This window comes from Columba livia, chromosome 1, assembly GCF_036013475.1.
Source record: "Columba livia isolate bColLiv1 breed racing homer chromosome 1, bColLiv1.pat.W.v2, whole genome shotgun sequence".
Classification (NCBI taxonomy): Eukaryota; Metazoa; Chordata; class Aves; order Columbiformes; family Columbidae; genus Columba; species Columba livia.
This window is the reverse complement of record NC_088602.1, coordinates 169,465,261-169,487,277: the sequence shown is the minus strand read 5'-3', so window position 1 is coordinate 169,487,277 and position 22,017 is coordinate 169,465,261. Positions and strand designations below refer to the sequence as shown.

Below are 22,017 nucleotides of genomic sequence, written 5' to 3'. Positions count from 1 at the left end.
CTGGCACAGGTTGCCCAGAGAGGTGGTAGATGCCCCATTCCTGGAGACATTCCAGGCCAGGCTGGATGGGCCTCTGAGCAACCTGATCTAGTTGAAGATGTCCCTGCTCATTGCAAGGGGTTGGGCTAGATGAGCTTTGAAGGTCCCGTCCAACCTAGGCTATTCTATGGTATCTTGCTCCCACTTAACCACATTTCCGTCCCACCTGAGCTTCCCTATCCCTAAGCTTGTCAGGCGAGTCTGCATCAAATTCCTTACTTCGCTCCAAATACACAACACATTAATTGCTTGTCCCTTATCCACCAGACCTGTCAAGAGGCTCATATGGGTATTTCATTGCTCTGATTTTAGAGACCAGGATCTTTTTTAAAACAGAACCCTAAAAATCAAACATTACCTGAACAGTATGGACAAGGTAGTATCGGAATAAGCTGGTTTTCAACTTGTTCACTGTTGGTCGGTACACATCTTCCAAACGGCTGAAAAGGCGCCGGTCCAGATAACTCCAGTAATCCCGCAGGGCAGTCAGATCGTAGCTCTGAACAAACTGCTGCAGCTGGTCCACTATCTTATCTACCTAGAGAGGGCAAAACAGGCAAGGCTGTGGTCACATAGGGGCTCTGCCAGAACAACAGACTTTCTGCAACTTAAAACTGAGAAGCTTTAACTGCACAAAACCCACTACAATGCACTAATGCATTAGCTATTTTCCTAAGCCATGAAACACTCTGCATTTTGTATTAGCACTCTTCCACTCCACAGCACCTTTCAAATAAGAAATAAACATGAAGGAACCTACTCAAGCATATTTTAACAAGAAGATCACATTTTGTTAAACACAGTTGGTGCAGTTTTTTTGCAAGTAACCAAAACTTTCCACTTCTCTTAAAAGAAGTCACTTGACAATGAAGAAACAGGAAGAATGTGATTAAGTGCTGACAACTCAAGTGCAGCATCTGGAAAACACTATTATTTTTAAAGGGAAAAAAAAATGTATTTAGCCAATGGAAAGAGGAAAACTGCAATTTTTGAAGTACTTTTACCTTGAATAACATCATCTACTAACAAGGCATGGCATAAAAGTTTGCAATCTTTTTTTTTTTTGTCATTCTGTCTCTTAAAAAAAATCATTTCTGCAATATGAGTAAGGCAGAACGGTAGTGTGGGAATCAACTTTCCGTTCAGTGATTTCTGATGGCCAAGACAGGCATTAGGGGGAAAAAAGAAAATCTGCGCCCAACACAAAATTCAACTACCAAAGTTGTTAAACGTGTGGTTTGCTCCCTTCTCATCAGTTAGTGTGATATGACATCAACCAGCCTCTATTTCTATGGCTTCCTACAGATAAAAGAAACAGAAGTCTGTGACTCCAGCAGTCCTGTCTTAATTTTGTCTTGGGCAATATTATGCCAATTAAATCAATCGTTTGATGATATATAAACATCAACAAAGTACTGATGTATTAAAAATAAAAGCAACATGTTTTATGAACGATAAAATGTTGTACTGCTGGTTAAAGAAAAACCTGACAACCCAGAACACTACAGTCAGCGCCCAGAACTACTGCTGCAGGAACCCAAAGCTTGCACAAAGGGCTGAAACTGTATTTTCGAGGCCGGCAAACTCTGCGCCAATTTCCACGCTGGTGCTTAAAACATCCAGACTAAGAAGCTGAGCCGTAAAGCCGCTGAATAAAAATCTCACGACCGAGAAGAGAGACAGGCAGGGAAACGTCCTCCTGCCGCTGCTCCGTACGCGCGTCTCTCCCGTTGCCCTGGGCACGAAGCTGAGAACTCCGGCCGGTTTACGGCTCGGATGGAGGGGCCACGGGCGGCGGCTTCGGACGGGCCGGGCAGACGGCGGGTGGGACCTGCGGCCCCTGGCTGGGGCGCCCGGGGAGAGGATGGAGCGCCTCACCCCCGCCGCTGCCCCCCGAAGCAGGAGACCCTTCCGCTGCGCGAAGCCGCCTCACCGGGAGGCTGCGCGTACGTACACGGCGGCGGCCCCGCCACCGGGATGCGGGGGGTCCCGCCTGCGCGGACAGCCGGGCCCCAGCGCCCCGGCCGCCCCCGAGGCCAGCCGCTTGCGCGGGAGCTTCCCGGACCTGCCCCGCCGCCCGGCCCGCTCCCGTCGCCCAGCCCTGGGAGCGGGTGCGCCAGAGGGGCGCCCGCGGCCTCCCCGGGGGGCACCCCGCCGAGAAGGGGGACGCGGCCGCCGCTTACCCGGAAGCCCTTCTCCCGGTCCGCCTTGATCTCCGCGTCCAGCTGCTTAAGAGCGGCGGTGAAGCCGCGGAAGAGCAGATACTCCCGCACCAGCTCGTCCGTCCGCTCCGCCGCCGCCGCCATGGGGGACCCGCGGCGCCGCCAGCTCCGCCCGCCCACGGGCGGGGAGTGGAGGGGGGGCGCTGCCCGGCCGCTAGCGCGACGGTCCGGCCCAGCACCAGCAGGACTACAACTCCCAGAGTGCCTTGGCGCGCCCGCCCAGCGCAAGGAACGCCGGGAGTTGTAGTTCCCATCGCTGCACATGCGCACGGCCTGCCCGCCTTTTCCCGCCTCTTCGTTGCCCCACTTCCCCTCCTCGCCAGCGCCTACAGCCCGCGTTTTTCCCACCCCGTTATTGGCTGCCGCTGGGCACTGGTCGCGTCCCGATTGGCCGTCGGCCACGTGCGGTTCATGTTGCTGGGCGCGGGCGGGCAGAGGCGCGGCGGTGGTCATGGGAGGGGGCCGAGCCGGGCGGGGCGGGGCCGGGGTCGGTCGATGTGGATCGATCAGTCGATCGATCCCGGCGTGGGCCCCCGCAGGCTTTCCCCTCCCAGCCGCTGAAGAAATAGCAAGGGCAGACGTGCTGACGTCTAGGCTGTACTTGCGGTCGGTAACGGGGCGGGGGGCTTCGGTCCGGTCCCCTTGCCTGGAAGGGCTTCCCCAGGGCGGGCACGTCGGGCTCTGTCAAGCCGGGGGTGGCTGCAGCGGGCCCGGCTGGGCGTATGTCTGGTGTGGTGTCTTGCTCTGATATCATGAATAATTGGGAAAGAAATGGCCATCCAGTGTAGAAGTCTAGATTTTAATAATGGGGGAAGCTGAGGGGTCAGCAGTTTGTGAAGCTGAGCCTTGGAAATGGAGCATCAAGTCGTTGCAGGGAAGGGTGCAGAAGGTGGGGGTTTGTCTTGGCCGTGTGTCCTACTGCCCCATTTATTGTTAGTGGCATATTGGGTTTTAGTCAGTAGCCACAGGTGGCATCCCTCGGGCAAAGAGACTATTTCAAACTCCATGACTGCCTCTGAAAAATGAGTGGGGAGTGCTCTTGTCAGTGACCCTCAACTTTCCTTTTCTGTCTGTCCACTACGCAGGCTGTAACGTTTCATTTTCTCCGCTCACACATTTGTTCAGTATAAATAAATGTTGCATTGCAGCTTTTGATGGAGACAGCTGGAGACTGTAGCAAGCCACGTGCAGGAGTGAGCCGCAGCCCCCTGACACACCTGCAAGAGGTAGAACCCCGCGTGGCAAAGCGGCGCTTGTCACAGGCACGCCACCGGGCTACATTGTCAAGACTCTTCAGCAGCTTTCGGGAAGCTGTTTTATCCCAGTCAGACAACTCAGCCTCAAAGGTGTGGAGTGACAGATGTGTTTCTCTATGTATCACTATTATGCATGGGTATGTTTGAATTTAACCAAGATTATTAGGATGGCCACTCCATCTTTACGGGTGCTTGTGTGTGTGTAATTTCACTGTGTACAGCTTTCATGGATCCCTTTTACTTTAAAGCTACCAGCTCAGCATGATCAAGTTGTTCACTTTCCAGTCTCTGGGTCATGGGTTTATCATGTGCCTTATCTGCACTTTTCTTACGGCTTTTTTGCAGCTTCTTTTTAGCTTTGAGGTTCTTTATAGTGCTTTGGAAACAACCCAAGGGATCCCATGATGTAGTTTTGATTTCATAGCATTTTGCTATGAAATCAGAACAGTGAATTTAGGCATAGAAGAAGTTATAGAGGAGGGAGAAATTTATTCAGCCTTATGACGTGCACTCTGGCTTCAAGACACTCTGCAAAAATAAGTCAGGGGAGAAAAAAAAGCAGTACTGCTTATTGGTCCTTACTAAACTAAGAACCTATTTAATCAAAACAAAATTGTGTATTAAGATTAAATTGACCCAAAATGCTACTGAAAAGATGGGTATTACCATGCTTGAGGCAAAGGAATAAACATCAAGAGTCCTGTGCTCTGAACACGCAAAATACTACTATCTGGGGCTTGTGCCTGCTAAGACCCTTACCTCTCATGCAGTTTGAGGTAAGAGTTTAGTCTGCTTTGTTCTGAACAAGATGCAAATTAAGCAGAAGTTACCATAATCACAGAAGCCGAGACTAAACAGATGCTTGTTCTGTCTGGTCTAAGGGGATTATCTTCACATACTAATTCTTAAAATTGCTTTTTCATAATATCATGTGCCCCTTGTGTGACTTTGGGGGTCCAAGGAAGTTAATTATCTTCAAGAGCCTACATACAGAAGTTTATTCTTAATCCTAGTGCTTCATGTCTGGCTAAAATATCCAGTGTGAACTCTGCAAGGTACACATCCTGTCTAAGGTGACAGTGGATGGTCTTACTAATCACATAAATCCTTAAATACTTTTGGGATGTGTATGTTTAAATGCATTTGCCATATGTTCTCAGTTATGCTTTCTCTAAATGATGAAGGAATGATGTGCAGCAATGAAGTTATTCCAGTTTACATCGATGTAGCTGAGAGTAGAATATGGCAAAGGCTACTCCTAGAAAAATTCTCATGGGAAATTATTAGTAAAGTCTTATGCCTCAAGTTGGTAGACATCCAATAAAACTTAACGGCATAGTATTTCTGAACATGCTCCAAGAAGAGAATGATCCAAACAAGACCAGTTGCTGATGAAAGAAGATTAGAGTTAAGTAGCAAATAGGTGACTGTGTTGTGTGTATGTATTGCATAATATATATCCAAATGTTTATATTCTGTATTTAAATTTGCTCTGCTATTCTTTCTCCTTTTCATACGGATAATGGTAGCTGGTGAAACAACACAGTTGTTTTCACAAGGACATTGAGATAATGGGAGGTCAAAATGAAGGAAAAGTGAAGAAAACAACCAAGGCGTGTTAAAACATGAGTCTAGTCAGAGCAGAGAGCGAGTTCTGATTTCTTCTTATGTTTAGTATCAGGTTTTGCGTAAGGCTAAGAAATCTATCCAGAAGCTGGAGCAAACCTTGGGTTCTTTGCTGAAGATGAAAGGTACTGTATGCAAGTATTTGCCTTGGACAGAGTGCCTGGGCTTGTTTTTTGTTTGTTTGTTCAATAGAGACAGATAGGTACACAGCTGAACCCATTAAAGCATTAGAGCCAGCTGTGGCTTTAGTTGCAGCAATGAGCAAGGGATAGCACAAAAATATATCGACCCACTAAGCACTGCACCTCAGAAATCCCCCTCTCACTTGTTCCTACCCCCTCCCCAGCCTGGGCAAAGGAAGGAAACGAGTAATTCCTGCTACCTTGTGGCAGAAGGCAGGTCAGACAGCGTGCCCTTGTCACCCCGCTGCTGAGTCCCCCCATGGCATGTGTGGGGCTGCTGTGGGTCCCCAGGCTGCACACTCGAGCTCCCACTGTGCTCCTCCTGGCCACAGCCACCAGGCACGGTGGGCATCGCAGTTGTCATGGGCACCTGGCGCTGGGAGTCCAGCACGGCCCGAGTGTAAACTTCAAAACAGCAGCGTCTGGTGTGAGGTAAAGCAGGAGGACAGAGAATCTGCTGAAGAGTTCCTAGTATAGGAAATTGAAAGCTCTAGTTAAGAATTCACTTGGATAGAAGCAGGTAAGAGCGATGCTGTGGGTTTGTTTTCTCTCAGTTTGGCAGGGCATCTTCATGCACTTCTCCGTTATCACCCGTGACACTGTGGGCCGGGGTGGTCCAGCATGCGGTGTGAACAGGTGACAGTGCTCCTGCTATGGGGCTTCACACATTTGCCAACCTGCCTTCTGTTCTCTGATGCTGCCCACTGCCTCCGGTGGCAGCACGTAGGAGTAGGGGCTGGTGGGGTAGAGAATTTGGACATATTTTTGTGCCCCTTCAAGTGCCCAAATTGCTGTCAGCTGGGAAAAAAAACATTGCTTATTCATGCAGCTTACACCTCCAATTTGCATCAATTAAAAGTCCCAGTGCTTAAAATGGGCAATCTTTTCTGAACCCATGTTGTTGGATAACCCATAGAAGTCAGTCGCAGGTAGAAGCAATAGTCTGACAGAGGAAAATTGAAGGGATCACGAGCAGTGAGGCTGGTTGAGTAGAGTTGGGAAGTAAACCTCCCCTTTTATTTACTTGTGTATATGTATAATTCATACTGCTTGTGAATGACGGGTTGATTGTTAGGGGTTTTTACATGCGATTTGCTCATTATGTGGCAATCACAAAGTACTGTATTGACTAGCACTTGGCTGGACTTTGATTTGCTGGTTGTTTTCACCATCAGTTATGTCAGACCAACATTAGGAAGAAGACACATTCTAAGCTCCTCAATGATTACAAACTCCCAATAATGCTAGTTACATTATAGGAGAGGCAGAAGTTTCTTCTTTCACATCATTTTTGCCTAATGAAAAGCTGTGGCTCATGAAGAACCAGTTGTTGAAATTATTCTGTTTGATTGGGGCTGAGGGTGAGAGGGAAGCCAGAAGTGGCACTGATGTGACAGTAACCTTTCTGCTGACAACAGAGTCCTTCAGCCTGGAGGATGGAAACCCATCCAGCATGGGGGAAGTCAGGGAGGAATATGTCAAGAGGCACTTCAGCAATCACAGGTGAGGACTTATACCCATCAAGGAAAGGTGATAATACTTCGTACTTGCTTCCATCCCAGCATCTCTGAACCTCTTTGTTATTGTTACTGAATTTCCAAGCAGAGGCCTTGCATCATGAGGAAAAGATGAAGAGATTTCACCTGGCCCCTTTAATCCTGTACGGTGCATGAACACTGCAGGCACCTTGTTGGTCTCTTTTCCAGTCAGTGCTTGTGTTTCCTTTCCCTTCTGTGTAGCTCATGTACACCAAGAACTTCTCATTCGCCCACAAAGCAAAAGGAGGAGGAGACAGCTGGCTTGGGAGGAACAGCCCTGTTCTCTGGAGTGACCATGACAAGGGCCTTATTAATCCAGTTAAGGAGTTGTTCATGTGGCTGTTTTTCTGGTGTGCTCTTTCCAGCACTGCATCAGCCTCAGAAGCTGCGAGTGAGAGTGACTCTAGCATCTGGAATTTGATTCAAGAATGTGAAAAACAAACAATGGAAGAGGATGAGAAGCCAGAATTTGCCCAGTGTCCAGACACTTCATCCCCGGATCTGGTGGAATTTGAACGGTAGGTGCACCCCATGTTGCCTTCGTTTTTTTAAATTTGTTTGCATTAACACCATTGCTGCCATTCACATGCCCTGCTGGAGTCTGCATCTGCCTTGCAGGAGCCTTGTGCCTGCAACTCTGGCCCTGATGGTGATGGAGCTGAGCACCTCCCAAGCCCCTTACCTGCAACTTACATGTGAATGACCTCCCAGCATCATAACAGCTCCCAGCTCTGCAGGCCTTGGAAAATCCCTGAGGATTTTCCACCCATCCTCAGAGAAAAAAAAACATTAAGTGTGTCAGTGGGTGTGTGTCCGTGCTTTACGGCTGCCCAGGTGGCTGGCAGAGTGAGATGCAATGTATCTATTAACAGTAGTGGTTTAACAGGCAAGCTCAAGTGGAACAGGAGGTTATTCATCCAGAATGATTTCAGCAGGCGCATATATCTGTGTGCTGGTGGAAGATACCAGAAAGCACTCCTCAAAATGTCTGCAGCATGGGGAGGATGGGGGGAACCTAAACACGTGTGTGCTACACTTATAGCTAGTGGGTACGAGTCTAACCCCCTTTAGGACCAGCTCCCAAGTGCCTGGTGCAGGATCTAAAAATCCAAAACCATTGTCTTCATGTCAGTGGTCCATGTATTTTAATCTGGGATTGTTATGGTAAAATTACTAGCTTTTTTTCGAAGTTAGCAATATCTTAAGACTGAGTACGTTCATCACATTCTTCCACTTGCTGTCAAACAGCACTAGGAGATTCTTAGGGGTCATGGATGCTTTTCCAAAAGGATAAGTGTTCATTTCATTGTAAAAATTTGAGAAACAGATGGATTTCTAATCTATCCTGTACTATCAAGCAGAGTCTGTTTTCCCCTGGACATTCCAGAGTTAAGGATATGCAGTGCAGGAGAATCCACAGCATCACTGCCATAAACAAAAACTTTGGCAGTTCCTCATTCTCATTTGCTTTCAACTGATGCTTATTTATAAAATTCCCTTGGGCTATTGAGTTTTTCATCAAAATGAGCCTGCAGTTGTGCCAGCAGATGGCAGCAGCTGCCTGCTACTGTTCCTGCTTTTGCTCCTGTATGAATTGGAGATGGCTGTAGTAAGGTATCATTTACAAGACCTTGAAATGTGCTGAATCAAGCTTTTCTCGGGGAAGGAAGCTCGGCTTCATCAAATACTGTATGGCAGAGCTGCAAACACCTGATTTTCCCATTCTTCATTGACAAGGTTGACCAGGGCCTCTACCATGGGGGCTCTGGCACTTATCCTACCATTTCACAGCAGCCTGCAGCCGGTTCATGGCTAATCCTTCTCAAGAAAATATCTTTTATAATAGTCATAAAACAATATGGACTCTTTAGCAAATAAAATAACAGCCTTTTGGTGATCAACTGATCACATTATTTGGGCAGCATCAGAAATGTTTTGAGCTTCAACAGACTGTTTTGTTTTTCCATGCTCAGCAGCAGGAGCTACGATGGGAGGACCACACAGTACTCTCTGTCCAGTGCAAAATGTAGTCGTCTCCTTCCAGCTGGGAAGAAAATAACTGAGTCATAGTTCAAGCTTTATTTCTTTATCAAAGCCGTCTAATGGTGATTCAGATTCACCAGTTTGAGAAACTCCAGATAGTTTGTTTGGAGCTGGACATCCAGAATCCTTAGTGAGCACATGAAGACACTTATTCCCCTTCCAGTATTTTGTCTCCAGCAATGGCAGAAAATACTCCAGAGTATGAAAACTGGATTTTAAACAAGTTGATGCTTGTGTGCAGAATTATCTTAAGATTTTCAATATTTGTTTGCTGGAACTAATTTAAAAAAACAAAAAACACTGAGCTTTTTTGAGTTACTTTCTCTTGCAATACTGTTCAGTTAATCAGGAAGTGTGCTCATTTGGGAAATCTTCCAAGGAATCGTTTCGAGCCCAAACGTAGTAACAATGTGTGCTGTTTATAGAACTCTTGGTTTGTACTCTTTTGATCTTGTTATTTTCCTCTGAGAAGCTCTAAGCATTGAATTAACATAAAATAACCTTCAGTGCTGCATTTCAAAGCAGACACTATTATCCCTGGTTCATTGTGCCACGCGGTGCTGACAGAAGAATCAGGTTCATTCTGAGATTTTGTCACCAGGTTGAAATTACGACACTTACGTTCCATTACCAGTTTCAGTACAGAGTGGATGGACGTCAGTCCTAGGAATGTAAAATGGAGGAAATTGAGCTCCTGTGCTTAATTAAGTCAGAGCATCCAGGCCTGGGGTAGTCTCTTTCCGTCTGTGTATATAGTATTTAACATGTCAGGATATGACCTCAGCCCAGGCTTTTAAGTGTATTGCAATGCCAGTAAAAGTATAAAAAGCGACTTACAGTGTAAAAGCCTCAGGATACAAAAGCAAGTAACTCAAAATCTATTAAATGCCAGAATGAGGTTTGCCTGTGCAACATGTAGAGCCTGGAGCTTCTGTAGTGAGGCAGTCCTGCTGGGACCGGGGCTGGAGCCTGCCTTTTGCAGATGAAATCTTGGCAAAACAGGGTTGCTAAACCCTTCAAACAGTGTTGGGCAACCCTCAGCAATTGTGTGAAGTCTTAGTGGGGGGCAGTCAGTGAAGTAGTTACAAATCAGAGCTACTCCCCAGCCTCCTGCTGATTTACAGTAGACGGCTGCCTCATAGCCTGCTCCTAAGAGATGCTCCCTTTCCTTTCATTACAGATACCTGTATTTTTATAAGCACACAGTGGACCTGCTGATAGAGCATGGGATTGTTTGCACTGAGGAGGTGCCTCTTCCTGAGGTCTCCACAGCTATTTCCTACCTCTGGCAAGAGCTTTCTGAAGAAAGGAGAGACAGCATCTTGCAGTACTGTAGCCAGAGAGATTTCCTCATGGATCCTAAGGCTGCATGCACAGAAGGTAGTGTGAGGGACAGCCGAGGTAACAGTCAGGAAGCCAGTGGTTCCTCAGTCTCCACACCAGAGGAAGTAAGTGCTCAGTAACACACACCGTTGGCCTCTGAAGCTCAAAGCCTTCAGTTGCTAATTGGCTCGGCAGCTTTTAATTGGAAAAATAACAGTAGTTGTAATTAAGCTTTCCCAAGACCACTTGAATGTGTAACTGGAGGCAATAGGCAGTCTTTGAGTAAATGTCTGCACCGCGTTCTCTCTCGGTAAGATACACAGCAAGCTGTAGGAGTGCAGTGGTAGTAATCCTGCTAATCTCCACTGACCTATAGAGTTTCTGCCCTAACACTTAAATTTGCTCTAACTTGTTCCAGAGGGAGCAAGACTGAGAATTACACAGTTACTGTGCTCCACAAACTCTCCAAGGAGCACAGATGAGCTAGATCTGGAAGGAATAACCAGTTTTTCAAGGCCTGGTGTGTTTTGGGTTGGGTGTTTTATTTTCATCAAAGCACTTGGTAGCAAAGATAAAGTATTTGTAGAGCAGCTCCAGTGGTACAGGGCCAATGACTGGCTGTGCAGAGCCCAGAAGTCAGTGACTGAGTATACCAGGGCATTTGTTAAAAAGAGATGACATAACAGCCAACTCTTTGTAAACTGTGCCTGGAGCGCTGATTACTTAAGCAACTAGCTGCTCCAAGACATGCATGTAATTTCCTTAGCTGCAAGGGAGGGACAGTTGTCCACCTTTAGCATATAAGTAATTGCATTGACACTCTTTTTTGAGTCTCAGGACACAGCTCATATAGCTGCCCTTCTTAAGAAATGTCCTGGGAATGTTGCATGTTCAGTACTTTATGGCACAGAAAATGTGTGGACTGCGTAAGGGCAGAGTGAACTAATGAGCTTCTCAGTCTGTCGCAGGGAACTTGTAAACTCCTTTGTAAGCCAGGAATCAGATCTGGGGAGACTGGCTGGTACAGCTGAGGTCTCCAGCCATAAGCAGCAGCCCCCAGTCAAGTCTCTAAAGCACCAAGACAATTAATGTTTTTTACTGATTTTTTGCAGAGATGTTGTGTCTCATTGAGGTTGAAGCATGAGCCCAAGGGAGTGGACTAACTTTGTGTTCCTAGTTGTGAAATGCAGTTATTCCTTATTATTCCTGACTCCACAAAACCCTCTTGTTTTACTCTAGCCGTAAACGTACCTGTTAAATGGATAGAAAAAATATTGTGCTTTTTAAGACTTCATTATTAAAAGTGGTGCCCTAGGTAGAACTTTTAGATGGCTGGATATGTTGACATCTGAAGTGTTTTCTCCTATAGGTGATGTTTGAAGATGCGTTTGATGTTGCTGCTGGTTTCCTTGACAGAAGTGAGGCTCAGGGAATGTCTAGCCAGAGGTAAACTATAAACTCACCCCTTTTGCTAGACAAAGTAAGTTAACAGACCCTTGTCAATATTCCCCAGCAAGTTTGCTGTGGAGTAAGGCAGTAGCCCAGCTTCCTTTTCTGTGCCTAATTTTTAGTAAATTAGGAGAATAGCAGCCTCTAGCAGTCATGCTCACAATAATACTGTCTCTTAAGGTCCAAAAGTGAAATGGTTAATAGGCATTTATGGCAGAATCAGTGAGAATCACTTTTTAAGAGCACCCCATCACTTCAGGATAACTGGGGTCCTTCTGATTTTATTCACCACTCTGCATAGCTTTCCATCTTTTCAAATTACAGTATTTGTAATGTTTCCCTTTTCTCTTTCTCACTAACTAGGTCTATGAGGACCAAAAGGTATACCCTGGATAAGTTAGCTAATCATAAACTGTACTGTCATTTAATGAGACAAAAATTATCATTTTTTTAACATTGTCTCCTTTACCTTTTTCAAGTACTCTAATTCAATCACAAGGAGGTGATCAAGCTAAAGTGTGTTTGACCTGAACAGTAACATCAAAGAACCACAAGACCTGTTAAATAATAACATCTCTTTCCTCTGCAGGTCAGATGAGTACCTAAAAGAGAACATGTCAGATACAAAGCTGACGCTGCCTTTGATTTTTCCCGGTAGACCAAAGAAAGAAAAGGGTTGCTTTTCTCAAGAGGAAAATCACATTATGACTCATCTTTTATGCATTCTTGCTACTTAGTCTTCATTAGGATTGTTTCTCTTTGCAAATAGTGGGTTTAATCTGTTTTTTTTAATCCTGTTTTCTACTTACTTTGTCCATATTTAGAGAGCTCTTTAGTGTGAATCTCTTCCTCTCTTTCACCACTATTCCACAGCAGAATGAACGGAAATAAGGTTATTTTGGCTGTTTATCAGGATATACTTGAATACATAATAAAGCTTAACAAATATGTATCCATTAAATAACATTTACTAGGTCATAATTGTTTGCTTTCAAAATGAGATTAAGTATTCCTTAATACTACAATGTATTGCTATCATCTTTGCAGTTGTTTTAGGTCCCAGATTAGATTAGTATTTCAGTATCCTGTTCCTTTCCTTCCCTGTCACTCCGTGCCTTGTAACTCTGGACAGAGGCAACATCTGGACAGAGGCAGAACTTTGTGAAATCCCAGGCAGAATATAGGGGTGAGGTCTGGAATGGATATCTTAGCTTTTTGCCAAAGTTACCAGAGTACAAACCTGCCAGTGACAGCTAATATGTCATTTCATGACCACATGTTACTGCCTTCACTCAAAAACTACCAAAGAAGTCAAAGCTGTTCCTCTGAACAACCCTACCAAGTATACTGTCAAATAACCATTGTTGCTCTCTGTTATAATGGATATATACTTACCCAAAACAGTGTTACTATAGCTGTCACGTATCAGTGAATCTCTTTGTTGTGATACTGGTCTCTTGTATGGCTCTTCTCTTTTCTTACGTATCTTCCTTGCATTTGTTAGGCAATATCTTGTGAATATGTCCACCTCTGCTCCTCTCTGTCTTTCTTGGCTATTATCCTTAATATCTGAATAACACTGAAAAAAATGGGAGTGGTTTTTTATTTTATAAATAAAATGTGGAGGAGAGAAAGTAAATAAGAGGAGAATGAAGGAACAGGATATTAAATGTTGTGTCTGTTCCATTTTCAGTTCAGCATTTGCAAGCAGCACTTCAGAAAATCCAGAGGATCACCACAGACTCTATCTGCAGATCACCGACTTCCTGAAAAGCCTCTTCTTCGCTAATACACAGTTTTGCCAGGTAAGCATTGCCAACGGATTACTTATAGAAGGAGCAATTTATTTCTGCCATTGTCAGAAAGGGATTTCTGCTTTCCATGTTTCTGATTGTATCATCCAGAGTCATTACAAATAACAACTTGGAGTTCAGCATTTCAGATGTGTCATTCCAAAAAGTCAGTAGGATTCCCTTTGTAAGAGGCAAAGTCTGAGGGGTTATTATTGCCTAGGATATTATTCAAAATGGCAAATGGCCTGAGTTGTTTGTTTGGTTTTGTTGCTATTGTTGGTTGGGTTTGATTTTGGTTTTTTAATTTTAATTGTTATTATGAAAGTTCCTTGTAGAAAAGCTTGAGTGATCTCATCTGAGCAGACAAAGCTCACTTTGCAGTTCTCCATTAACCCCCAGCTGCTTCATTCAGAGCTCAGTAGAGCCACCATTTGCTTGTCGGGGTGCCAGGTTCCCTACCCTGAGGGTCCCTCCACTGGGAAGCCCTCTGACTAGAGCATTCCTGTCCTTGAAAAAGCTGATAAACAGCTGCTGGGCTGCCTCTTAACCTCAGCCTACTGTTACCGGTTTGCTGATGCAGAAGTCGTTGTGTTTGCCGTGTTCTTCCTCCACTTCTTGCCCTCCTGCCAAGGAGGTGGCTCAGAGCTTGCATGTGGGTGGAGGACCAAAAGGGAGATGTCCCTCAGCCAGAGCATGATTGTTTGGGCTCAGAGACAATTGTACCGCCACAGCAGCCACTGTTTTGCTATTTTCTGTCACCTAGCTGCCACACAGTCTCTGTTACTTGAGCAGATAACAGAAAACAAAGCAGAAACTAGTGTTGCATCACTGGCTGAATCTATCACATGGTGACTGCTGCGTGCCATTTGGTTCCCCCCATCTCAAGGACACTGTAGCACTAGAGAAGGTGCAGAGCATTGGCAGCAGGCACAGCAAAAGGCACTGAACAGGAGCTAATAGGGTAGGACTCTTCTGCAAAAAAAGACCAAGGTGTTCCATGAGAGAATTTTGATCCCAAATGGTGTGGATTTGGTACACAGAATGATTATTCATTTTGTCTAACACCAGAAGAACTAGAAAACACTCAATTAAATGAACAAACATATTTTAAAAATACTTTTGCATGCAGATTACCAGATTTAACTCTTGGGGCATCAATCCATTGACAGTTACTAAAATCTGAACGTCCAGATACAGTTCTCAGCTCAGAAGGTGCTCACAGCAGAGTGTGCTGTAATGTAGGAGCTTATATTCTGGAACAGAACACACTACACACAAAATTCTTGCGTTTTGGGTCTAAACATCCATTCCTGGCTGTTGTCAGAGACCAGGCACTAATGTACACAGCTCTTTGATCTGTGAATAACTATGCTCTTCATAAGAGCAGAGCTCTGCCTGCGTTTATATAAATGACCATAAGCTGAGCACTCCTAGAAAATAAATAAAAGCTTTAGGCAAGATATGGTGTTTTCTGGTTTAGAGTTTCTTTTTTGAATGTCATGCCTGGCGGCATTGGGTGGTCCCATTTTGTCCTTCTGCATGGTGCTGCATTGTTACCTGTGAGCCCGTCACAGTCCATCTCACAGCTCCCAGATAAGGTGGTATGAGAAGAGGCAGCGTCTCTTTCAAGCTTTAAAGAGGGACATTTGAAATAAGACTAGGAGAATTGGAATGATGGGAATACAGCCAGCAAAAGAAGCTGAAGTACTGAAAACTAGCAGTTGAATGAGCTCTGTGAATCCAAAATAAAATAAAAGGCTCTACACGCTTCTTTTATGCAAGAACTTTGAGTTGTTTGCGATAAGACAATAAAAAGGGAGTTGGAGCAGAAATCACCCAGGCTAGAGAGTACTGATAATGTGAAGGTCACAATCTGTTTTGATTTAGATAACTGCAGTACAGCACATCTAGAGAATCCTGCCAAGAGGCAAAAAAAAAATTACAACTAACTAGAACTGTTTTGTTTGAGAGCAGAAATTCAGGTCCATCTCAAAGCAAACAGATTGAAGTGGTTATGGAAGTGGTTGCAGAGTGGGGCTAGAAGATGTTCCAGCTAGCTTGAATCAACACACCAACTCAGACAGCAGCAGAGAGCTCAGTATAGGCTACACACCTTACTCCAGAAACTGGGCGACTAAGAGCATCAGGGACTCCTGCAGCTGAGAGGGAAAGGAGCCCCTCCTGCTGACCCTATGGCTGTGACTGAACCCCAGCAGACCGTTCCCCTTCCCTGGATGTGGTACGTGTGCCGGTACCACAGTAGCCCAGGAGTTTTGGCAGTGCTCGGATAAATTGTCCCAAGGATACAGTCTTGGGAAACGGGGGAGGTGCCCGAGGATTGGAGGAAAGCAAATGTCACTCCGGTCTTCAAAAAGGGCAAGAAGGAGGAGCCGGGTAATTATAGACCGGTCAGCCTCACCTCTGTCCCTGGGAAAGTAATGAAACAGCTAATCCTTGGTGCCATCTCAAGGCATATCAAGGATAAGAGGGTTATTAGGGGCAGTCAGCATGGCTTTACCAAGGGTAAGTCATGCTTGACCAACCTCATAGCCTTTTATGAGAATGTAACAAGGTGGATGGATGACGGCAGAGCGGTGGATGTGGTCTACCTTGACTTCAGTAAAGCCTTTAACACAGTCTCCCACAGCATCCTCACAGCTAAGTTGAGGAGGTGTGGTCTAGACAATAGACTAGTGAGGTGGGTTGCAAACTGGCTTAAGGAGAGAAGCCAGAGAGTGGTAGTCAATGGTGCGGAGTCTAGTTGGAGGCCAGTATCTAGTGGAGTGCCTCAGGGGTCAGTACTGGGGCCAATATTATTCAATATATTCATTAACGATTTGGACGAGGGAATAGAGTGTACTATCAGCAAGTTTGCTGATGACACCAAGCTGGGAGGAGTGGCTGACACACCAGAAGGCTGTGCTGCCATCCAGTGGGACCTGGATAGGCTGGAGAGTTGGGCGGGGAATAACCTGATGGAATTTAACAAGGGAAAGTGTAGAGTCCTGCATCTGGGCAGGAACAACCCCAGGTTCCAGTATAGGTTGGGAAATTACATATTAGAGAGCAGTGTAGGGGAAAGGGACCTGGGGGTCCTGGTGGACAACAGGATGACCATGAGCCAGCACTGTGCCCTTGTGGCCAGGAAGGCCAATGGCATCCTGGGGTGTATTAGAAGGGGGGTGGCTAGTAGATGGAGAGAGGTTCTCCTTCCCCTCTACTCCGCCCTGGTGAGACCACATCTGGAATATTGTGTCCAGTTCTGGGCCCCTCAGTTCAAGAAGGACAGGGAACTGCTGGAGAGAGTCCAGCGTAGGGCAACCAAGATGATTAAGGGAGTGGAGCACCTCCCTTATGAAGAAAGGCTGAGGGAGCTGGGGCTCTTTAGTTTGGAGAAGAGGAGACTAAGGGCGGACCTCATTAATGTTTATAAATATATAAAGGGTGAGTGCCATGAGGATGGAGCCAGGCTCTTCTCGGTGGCAAACAATGATAGGACAAGGGGTAATGGGATCAAGCTGGAACACAAGAGGTTCCGCTTAAATTTGAGAAAAAACTTCTTCTCAGTGAGGGTGACAGACACTGGAACAGGCTGCCCAGGGAGGTTGTGGAGTCTCCTTCTCTGGAGACATTCAAAACCCGCCTGGACATGTTCCTGTGCGACCTCACCTAGGTGTTCCTGCTCCAGCAGGGGGATTGGACTAGATGATCTTTTGAGGTCCCTTCCAATCCCAAACATACTGTGATACTGTGATACTGTGTGATGTCCTGGTGCCTGTGCACACACCTTGTAGAAGACAGAGAGGTGGGTAGCATGTGCCAAAGCGAGGCACGCGATGTGCACCTGACTGAAATAAGAAAGGCAGCAGATGGTCTCCTTCCCTTTAATCTGATGAGGAGACACGTTTCATTGCTGGTCATTACATGCTAGCCTTTGTTATGCCATTTCTGGTTAGCTGTCCACGTACAAAGAACTATTGTGAGATTGTGTATCGCGTATTTCACCATTTCGTAGTCGCAGATCCACCAAGTGCAGCTCCTCTTGAGCCGCTGCCCTGGCTCTCAAGGCTGCCAAGGGCGTGCACCCCACTGGTGTAAAACACTTAAGAAAGACCCACACAAGAGGAGGGAGAAAATCATTTGGGCAGGAAAGGGAGGGCTCTTAAAAGGACAGTGACCCAAAAATGAGGACAGGAGCATGGAAGCTACATGGTAGAGAACTTTTTCTTAATTAATCTCATGCTCAGAAATCTTGTAGTTTTCCAAGAGCTGTTGTCTTCAGGTCACATCATATGAGATGCTTAGCAGCAAAGGCAGTAAAGAATTAATTTAGATTGAGGTCCAAAGGTTTTTCAGTATCTAAGTGAAAGCCAGTGGTTTTTTTTCTAATTAGCACTGAGCACGTTTGCAACTTCAAAGGCAGGCTTTCTTTCAAAATTATGGATTTTAGATGAGTCACTTAACAAGCAAATGGGATTTAATGCCCCTTAAGCTATACATTTTTTAAATAGCACCTATTTTTAAAAACAGTCTTACACTAAAGAGACTTGCATCAATGCAGAAAGTGGACTAGATGGACTGCAGACACAAACACTTTAATCTCCTAGACTTTGATTTCTCAAGAGCCACTTGTTCTCTGTAAGTTGGCCAAAGAGAAGACCATTTCCTTCTGTTTCTAAAAGAGCAGCAAAGCCTGAAGTCAGCAGAAGTTAATGGCTCAGGGAAGCTCTCATGTTGTCAGAGCCTGTTATGTGACCCACCTGCTACCACAGTCAGTAAAACCTGTCTAAACTATGTAAATAGACACAGGCCAGAGTCCTGTGATTTTAGAAATAAATTGGTTGAAAATTTGAGCCATTTTTCATCAGGCACTTGACAAGTGCGGGTTGCTGATTCAGAGAAGAAGGAGAGTTCATGGTGCATTAGCTGACACATGCCAGCACTTGACAAACTATGTATTTGAAACACAATCAACTTCTGCTGTTTTTAACTCTGCTTGGCTTTGTTGGGGGGGGGCTTTCAGGAAGAAGATCTTCAGTTCGATTATGAGACTGTGATGCTGAGGTGCACTGAGACCTTCGATGATGAAGATTTCTAAGCAGTATCTCTGTTTGCTAACGTTTTGCCGAGCATTGCTGGGTACACCAGGCACGTGAGGAGACTGCATCTCTTTCAGTGAAGCACTTATCTGAGCAGTGTGGAGACACTGTGTTAAAGTGGTTTGTTACTGTTGGCTTCTCATTCCCTCCCTCATCAGTGCTCCTTGACATCAGTTGAGTAATTTATACCTTTAAAAGTTCCAGGGTTTAGATATTTATAAAATCTTAAGAAATACTCTTGTCTATTGCTTTTTAATGTTTAATCTCACTTCCCAAGTAAACTGAGACACATACAGTTAGGTGACCTTGCCTAGCAGAAGCTGTGGGAGAGCTGCAGAGATGTCACATCAGCAACAGCCTGTGCACCCCTGGAGGATGCAGATCTTGAATTGCAACCTGCAAAAATCACAGTGCCCCTGCATCCTGGCAGCAATTATTTTTCCTGTAATATTTTTTAATTTGGGCTGACAAGGAAAGGGTGGTTTCCTCATAGAGAGTGAGATGAGGCTCTTCCATCTCTTTTTGAATACAACAGCAGTGGCCACCCACTCCTGAATTGTCCAGAGAAGAGCAGGCACAGTAATACACTTTGGATTATTTACTTTTGCAAAGTGAGGAAAGCTGAATAAGCAGCCCTGTGCTCTTCTGCCACATATTCTTTGGTGAGTAGTGCTGTTCAGATAGTGTCTCAGAAATTAAAAATGATGTGAAGATTAATAAAATCCTTCATATCTCTGAGCTATCATTAGAGGCTCTCTGCAGACGCAGCCAAATGGTGTTCTGGCAGTGGTTATGCTGAGGTCATGCTAACAGCTGTCACAAACAGAAAGGCTAAAAGGTTTATTTCAAAATCTAAACTAAAGCTGGCATGCCCAGGTATCTATCACTCTTCAGCAGCCAGGCTTTTAGACTGAATCCAAGAGGGCTGGGCTGAGGCCCAGCACTGCCCTGGTGCACAAGAGCATGATACATGCAGCTGTACTCAGGCAAACACACGTGAAGACCAGTACTGAAATACAGGGGGAGAATAATTCTTCCGGAGCACCTGCTGTCCCTGCAGCTCTGGCTGTGGTAGCACTCCCAAGCTGATGTTTGCCAGGCTGCTGTGTTTGGAAGGGGGGCTGGGGGCTCCTAATTGCAGATCCTGTTTGGGTTTGAGCCCCGCTGGGCTCTCCAGGGTGCAGCCTTGCCTTTTCCTGGCCTTCCTAGTGTGCTTCATGTGTACAGGCTACCATTGCTTTGAGGCTATAAGCAACACTGGCCCTCTCTCCTCCTCCTCCTCCTCTCCCTCTCATTCCACAATGTCAAGCATGTCCATCCCCTGGGCAGTCTGGGTTTTGGGACATGTGCTGGTTGAAATACACATACAGACTTTGCAGAGAATCCAAGGTTAAATAATTTTCTTTACTAGTACAAGAGACATACATACCTAGAGGAGTAAGTATTTGCAGCCCCTCGCTTTACAATATATTGAGCATCACATAGGGCAGTCCTGCTGCCCAGCTCATGTCTTCTTGTGGGAAAGCCATGAAAATGAGCTGCTGATGAGCCATTCTAGAGACAGTGCACCTAGGTACAAGCAAATAACCATGACTGGGTCTGCTTGGACAGAACACCAGGAGCATCTGCCTGGACTTCCTCACTAGCTGCCTGCCTCCCTGCCAAGCTGCAAGCAGGGTGAGCCCACACCTGGTTGAAATGGGTGAGTCCTGCTGCACTCAGGACTCAGCAGCAGCACAAAGGGAAATACATTGACAGGTAGTTGGCTGTTCTCCAGGCAGTCCAGAACAGCCCTCAAGTGCTCGGTTTTACACTCGAGGATCCTCTAATATTCATTTATTTTCATTAAGTAGCAAATAAACTGAAGCTGCGTCACTGCGATGCAAAGCCAAAGCTGTAATCAAGCCTCAAGTGGCCACATGCAGCTGGGAGGAGCGGTGTCCCTGCAGCCTAAGCCCTGCCTGCTTCCTTTGAAAATTTGGAAATGTCTGCCTGAGATAAATAAAAGGATATTTTATAAATATATAACAAACACACCGAAGGGGGAATTTTAAAGGACATTTAGGAGCCTGAGCTTGAAATAGGGACATAAACAGATTCTGAAAACTGCCCATAAGCCTCAGCAACAGCAGACACAGCTGCCCCCTGATCAGCATCCCTCCCACAGCTGTCTGTGCGTCCTGCACTATAGGACGTGCCAGGGTGAGGAATGAGCCTCCACTGGGAGGCTGGAGCCTCACGCCAGGAGCTGTGAAGTCATGCCCAGATCTACTCCAGGGAGCTTGCGAGCCAAATACGAGATGGGGACACACAAGACATGACAGCAGGCTGGGCGTGCAGGATGGCAGCAGAGATGAGCAATGTTCTCCATCTTTAGGGTAGGGAAGAAGAAGCCAACTGAAAACTGATTTTTTTGTAGGAAATCTGTGCTAATAGTATTTTTTTAATGGATCTAAAGCAAATAAAAATGTCTGGCACTTGCCAGCATCCTAACAGGTCTTTAAAGGTGAAGCAAAAAGATACAGATGCTGACACAGAGCCAGTAAAATTACTGAGGGGTCCCCTTTATGCTTCTCACTTCACTTTTTCCATTTGGGGATTCCAACTGTAGCACCAAAGGAAAAAGTTTCACGTGCAAGATGGAGCAGCTGAAGGCTAAATGGCACGGCAGGTTTTGGCTTTACTGGTGTGGCTTGTGGACCTTGTTCGTGATCTGTGTGTCCTGTTCCCAGCCAAACCACCCCTCCAGTGTGCGGTGCATCTGGCCAGCAGCAGCCTGGCAGCTTCAGTACAGGACACAGAGACGAGGAGATGTAGACTAACAACTCACTTTCCCACGTGTGCCACAGCACACATACATTCAAGAGGTCTGATGAGTAAGACTATGGATTTGGCTTGTCTGCTAGATCCCCTGGAGCATAGGCTGGCTCTAAGTAAGCTTACAGATATAGTCAGGGTTGTGAAGTATGAAGAAGCTACCAGAGCTGAGATGGCTGGGAATAGTTATCTCTGATGGTGCAGGAGAATCAGGTATACTTAAATGTGCAAATCATTTTTTCTCCCAAAGACATAACCAGTCTTCAACAGACACTCCAACCTGCTAATAACAGCAAACTATTTATACCATAATGTTTCCTCCTTAAGGATCCCTAATGCTCACACAATTGATCTATTCCGGCTTCATTCACTTCCAAAGCAGAAAAAAAAAAAATACATATATATATATATATATATCCCTTATATATATATTTGTGTGTATATATATATATATCTATGCCTTTTATGTGTATATATATCCCTTACTGATAAAACAAGCCACCTACAGCTGCAGGACAGGACTGAAGACCTGGACTGTGATAGGCATGAGGAATAAAGGTTTTTCACTGAAACTACCCAGGTTCTGTTCAGTCTTGAGACAAGAGGGCTAAGGGGGCATGGTATTGTGGC

General features: G+C 45.6%; 2 protein-coding genes across 10 annotated transcripts in view; one reads left to right on the top strand and one right to left on the bottom strand.

The window, feature by feature from the left end:
* WDR91 (WD repeat domain 91) overlaps window positions 1–2,430 on the bottom strand; it is an 18,456-nt gene extending 16,026 nt beyond the window's left edge. For 6 of the 7 annotated variants that reach the window (XR_010468615.1, XR_010468614.1, XM_065044445.1 and 3 more), the window contains exons 1-2: window positions 2,223–2,424; window positions 398–577 (exon numbers count right to left, since the gene is read on the bottom strand). Coding sequence is in view for 4 of the 7 variants with exons in the window: in XM_065044445.1 (XP_064900517.1) it covers window positions 398–577; window positions 2,223–2,345 (303 nt within the window). In the remaining 3 variants the exon portion in view is untranslated. Of the gene's footprint in view, window positions 1–397; window positions 578–2,222 lie in introns of all 7 variants that reach the window. The other variant, XM_065044482.1, reaches the window with a different exon arrangement.
* STRA8 (stimulated by retinoic acid 8) lies at window positions 1,553–21,962 on the top strand. 3 transcript variants are annotated; one of them, XM_065044668.1, is made up of 9 exons: window positions 1,553–1,985; window positions 3,410–3,607; window positions 5,193–5,268; window positions 6,744–6,828; window positions 7,229–7,381; window positions 10,087–10,354; window positions 11,599–11,675; window positions 13,372–13,483; window positions 18,495–21,962. In XM_065044668.1, exons 2-9 carry the CDS (start codon window positions 3,416–3,418, stop codon window positions 18,567–18,569), a joined length of 1,038 nt encoding a protein of 345 aa, XP_064900740.1. In that variant the 5' UTR covers window positions 1,553–1,985; window positions 3,410–3,415; the 3' UTR covers window positions 18,570–21,962. The 3 variants fall into 3 exon arrangements, with proteins under 3 accessions (XP_064900740.1, XP_021139511.2, XP_005499819.3); XM_021283836.2 differs by lacking the exon at window positions 1,553–1,985 and adding an exon at window positions 2,533–2,663; XM_005499762.3 differs by lacking the exon at window positions 1,553–1,985 and adding an exon at window positions 2,674–2,867.
* The last annotated feature ends 55 nt before the right edge of the window (window positions 21,963–22,017 follow it).